At 38.7% G+C, this 3,671-nt stretch overlaps 1 protein-coding gene across 1 annotated transcript; it reads left to right on the plus strand.

The window, feature by feature from the left end:
- Positions 1 to 214: 214 nt before the first annotated feature.
- On the plus strand, positions 215 to 2,711 carry LOC111782250 (patatin-like protein 7). The gene is made up of 3 exons (XM_023663086.1): positions 215 to 1,295; positions 1,716 to 1,778; positions 1,909 to 2,711. Exons 1-3 carry the CDS (start codon positions 333 to 335, stop codon positions 2,194 to 2,196), a joined length of 1,314 nt encoding a protein of 437 aa, XP_023518854.1. The 5' UTR covers positions 215 to 332; the 3' UTR covers positions 2,197 to 2,711.
- The last annotated feature ends 960 nt before the right edge of the window (positions 2,712 to 3,671 follow it).

The raw sequence follows: 3,671 nt of genomic DNA on the forward strand, positions 1-3,671 counted from the left end.
TTAAAAAAAAAAAAAAAAAAAAACAAGAAGAAGAAAATTATTTAACCGTCTATCAAATTCAAGGAATGTTCCTCCGTCATAATATTTAAAAAAAAATAAGGGAAGATGAAATAGACCGCACGCGCGCAAAGCCCAAGGTCAGTGCCGCACGTACCTAACTCTTTACTCTCTTCGCTATATAAACTCGCCCGCCACTTCCTTCTTCTTCATCTCTTCATTTTCTATTTCTATTCCTATTTCTCTGCAATTAATACTCATCATTTCCATTTCCATTTTTTTTTCTGTTCCCAATCCACTCTAGCGTTTGATTTTGCTGCTTCAATTTGTGGAAAATGGCGGCCGTGACCTCGTTTCCTCAGGTTAACGATATCGAGTCGATGAGGTTCGATGTTGATAAGCTTACTTATGAGATCTTCTCCATTTTGGAGAATAGGTTTCTCTTTGGCTGCGATGATTCTAATCCGAAGCTACATGTCGCCGCTCAGGCTCCGGTGGATGGCGATGACTTGAAATCTGGAAAGCACAACTCAGGGAAGGTCAGGATTCTAAGTATTGATGGTGGAGGTTCCACTGATGGAATTCTTGCCGCTAAGTCGCTTGCGTATCTTGAGGATTTTCTCCGTCGGAAGTCGGGGAAGCCGGATGCGCGCATTGCCGACTATTTTGATGTGGTTGCTGGTTCTGGAGCGGGAGGCATTCTCGCGGCGTTGCTGTTTACTAAGGGAAAGGACGGTAGTTCTCTGTTTACGGCGGATGGAGCGTTGAATTTTCTGATTAAGAACCGTCGAGACATTTTCCGGTCGTCGGATGGAGGAATTTTCCGACGAGTGTTCCGGTCGACCAAGGTGGAGAAGTTGTTTCGGAAGATGTTTGGAGAGTGCACGTTGAAGGACACGTTGAAATCAGTTTTGATTCCGTGCTATGATCTCTCCACACGAGCGCCATTCTTGTTTTCTCGCGCCGACGCTTACGAAATGGACGGTTACGATTTCAAGATTCACGACGTTTGCGTTGCGACGTCTGCAGAACCTACAATCTCCGGAGCCGTCCAAATGTGGTCAGTCGACAAGCGAACAAAAATCACCGCCGTCGACGGCGGCATAGCGATGAACAACCCGACGGCTGCCGCAATTACACACGTGTTGAATAACAAGCAAGAATTTCCGTTCTGCAATACCGTCGAAGATCTCCTGGTAGTGTCCCTCGGAAACGGAGAGTCAGATTTCGGCGCCGTAAACCTGAACTCGTCACCAGCCGCGTTCACAAGGATCGCTGGAGAGGGCGCTTCCGATGTGGTAAATTACCTGATCTTGCCCTTCTACAGTAACAACTAACACATACATTAAATTCAATGAATTAGTTAACTAGAATTTTTGTTTTTTTAAAGGTAAAAAAGATAAATAAATCCGTAGTACAAATTATACTATTGAACCGATATGGATAGATTTGTCGGCAGAAGGAAGAGAGAAGTAGAGAGATTCGGCATTTAATTTTGGGTATTCAACATTTAAAAATAAATAATGCATGACAAATCGGCGTCCTCCAATCATTTTCCTTTTAAATAAATAATTATTTCGTAACTATAGTAAATAAAATACATGGAACAAGAGAATCTTTATTTGTTTGCACAAATTAAAAGACGCATGAGAAAGAAATGGGGCGTAATTCATTTAATGGTTTGGTGAGCTAATTATTGTGTGCTTTTTATTCTATAGGTTGATCAAGCTGTTTCCATGGCATTTGGCCCCCACAGGACAAGCAATTATATCCGTATTCAGGTATTCAACCCCAGTTCCTTCTTTAATTTCCTTCCCTTATAACCTCATAAATGTTTCCAATTTCTCCAATATGGTTACTGCGTAGTGAATTTCATCTAACAAGCAAAGGGAATTTGTTTTATGGTCTCAGGGCAATGGCATTGGAGCAAAGAGCAGAGGCCAAAAAACCATCAACATATTGGAAAAGGCAGATGAAATGCTAACCCAGAAGAACTTAGAAGCAGTTTTGTTCAAAGGAAAGAAGATGATTGAGAACACAAATTTGGAGAAATTGGAAGTGTTTGCTGGAGAAGTGATAAAGGAAGAAGAAAGGAGAAAAAGCAGCCTTCTGCCAACTGTACTACTGAAGCAAGCATTTCCATCTCCAAGAACATCTTCTGCTTCAGCCACCACACTCTCCACCATATCCTCCTGCTAATCATTCACACCCATAAACCCAACACTTTGAATTTCGAGGTTAGTTTAGTTTCTATAAGAAGAACAAACAAATAAGTTCAATTTGTGTATTATAATCTGCTGCCGCTCGCGATGAAATGGGAACGTCCGAGTCTGAGCTGAGCTGCGTTGTGTGCCAAAACTGCCACCAGGTTTTTTTTTTTTTTAAAAAAAAAAAAAAAAAAAAAAAGAAAAATCCTGTTGGAGTGTGGTTGTTGATACGTTACTACTAGACATTTGCAATCATGAGGGATTTCTAAATGCCCCAGTGTACAGTAGGAAAACTGAGAGATTTTTATTTATTTATTAATTTTTGTTCTATGGGAAGAGTGTGATTTTACAGGATAGAGAGAGAGAGAGAGAGAGAGAGAGAGAGAGAGAGAGAGAGAGAGAGAGAGTTTGGATATTACATAAAATCCCATTGGCAGAATTGGGTATTAACCGTCTATTGTATTGTATTGCATTCAAAGGTGTGATGATTTATTATGTTCCGAATCACTACACAACATGAGGTCCTCCAGACATTTATAAATAATAAAAAAGGAAAAGAAAAAAGAAGACCCAAATTTGAATGAGATGATGGTTGTTGTTTAATGGGATTTGCACTGATGAGAGGTCAAAGAAGAGGCTGTTTAAGAGATATTGTACATTCAATTAATACAGAACATGAAAGCAATGGAGAAAAAGGCTTCCTGATGTTTGCTTTGCTTTGCTTTGACCTTCACTCACCGACAAATAACTTTTTTTTTTTTTAGAGAATATGAGGTGGCCTTTATGCATTCCTCCTCTATTTGACTTCAAAATGATGCCACTCTAATTATTTCCAAAATTTAAGGTCCAAACTTTAAACTCCATCCATATTCAACTTCTCTACTTCCTTTTTCATGTGAACGCTTCCTTCTTGCATTGAAAACTTTTTCATATTATACACCAAGTTCCCAAAGGAAATTAAATTGAATTAGTCAAGCTTAAGACTCCAAAAGATAACAAACACTACACATTCATATACTTCAATAAATACTAATTATAAAAGAAAAGGTTATAAATTTAGACTACACATGTTAGAGAGAGAACGTGGGTAAGGGCTTTGGTCCAATGTTGGCTCTTCCTGTGTTCATGCAAATATGTCATCAAATTTGAATACTGAATGCCTTCATGGTGTATAGAACTTTGCTTATTCTGGCACTAAAAAAATCCTAATCCTAAATACTTACTTAAGTTCAACTCTGTTCACCTAAATTATCAATGTACATTCAACATAATTGACCCTAATCGAATAGACAAATCGGTCAAAGATTTGCTCAAACAAAAATGTAAGGAAATTTCAATTGTACTGTACGGAACTTCCCAAGCTATTTATCCGAACAATCAAATGTTATATTGACGTAAAAATACCAAACACCCCAAAGCTCTAATTTAAAATGGAAGAGAGGAATTTTAGAAATAATACATCTAGCC

Source organism: Cucurbita pepo, chromosome LG19 (genome assembly GCF_002806865.2).
Source record: "Cucurbita pepo subsp. pepo cultivar mu-cu-16 chromosome LG19, ASM280686v2, whole genome shotgun sequence".
Taxonomy (NCBI): Eukaryota; Viridiplantae; Streptophyta; class Magnoliopsida; order Cucurbitales; family Cucurbitaceae; genus Cucurbita; species Cucurbita pepo.

Excerpts from the sequence above, each read along its gene's own strand:
- LOC111782250 (XM_023663086.1), top strand. The coding sequence starts at position 333 with ATGGCGGCCGTGACCTCGTTTCCTCAGGTTAACGATATCGAGTCGATG. Across the intron at positions 1,296-1,715 it reads GAGAGGGCGCTTCCGATGTG|GTTGATCAAGCTGTTTCCAT; the intron begins GTAAATTACCTG and ends TTTATTCTATAG. Across the intron at positions 1,779-1,908 it reads GCAATTATATCCGTATTCAG|GGCAATGGCATTGGAGCAAA; the intron begins GTATTCAACCCC and ends TTATGGTCTCAG.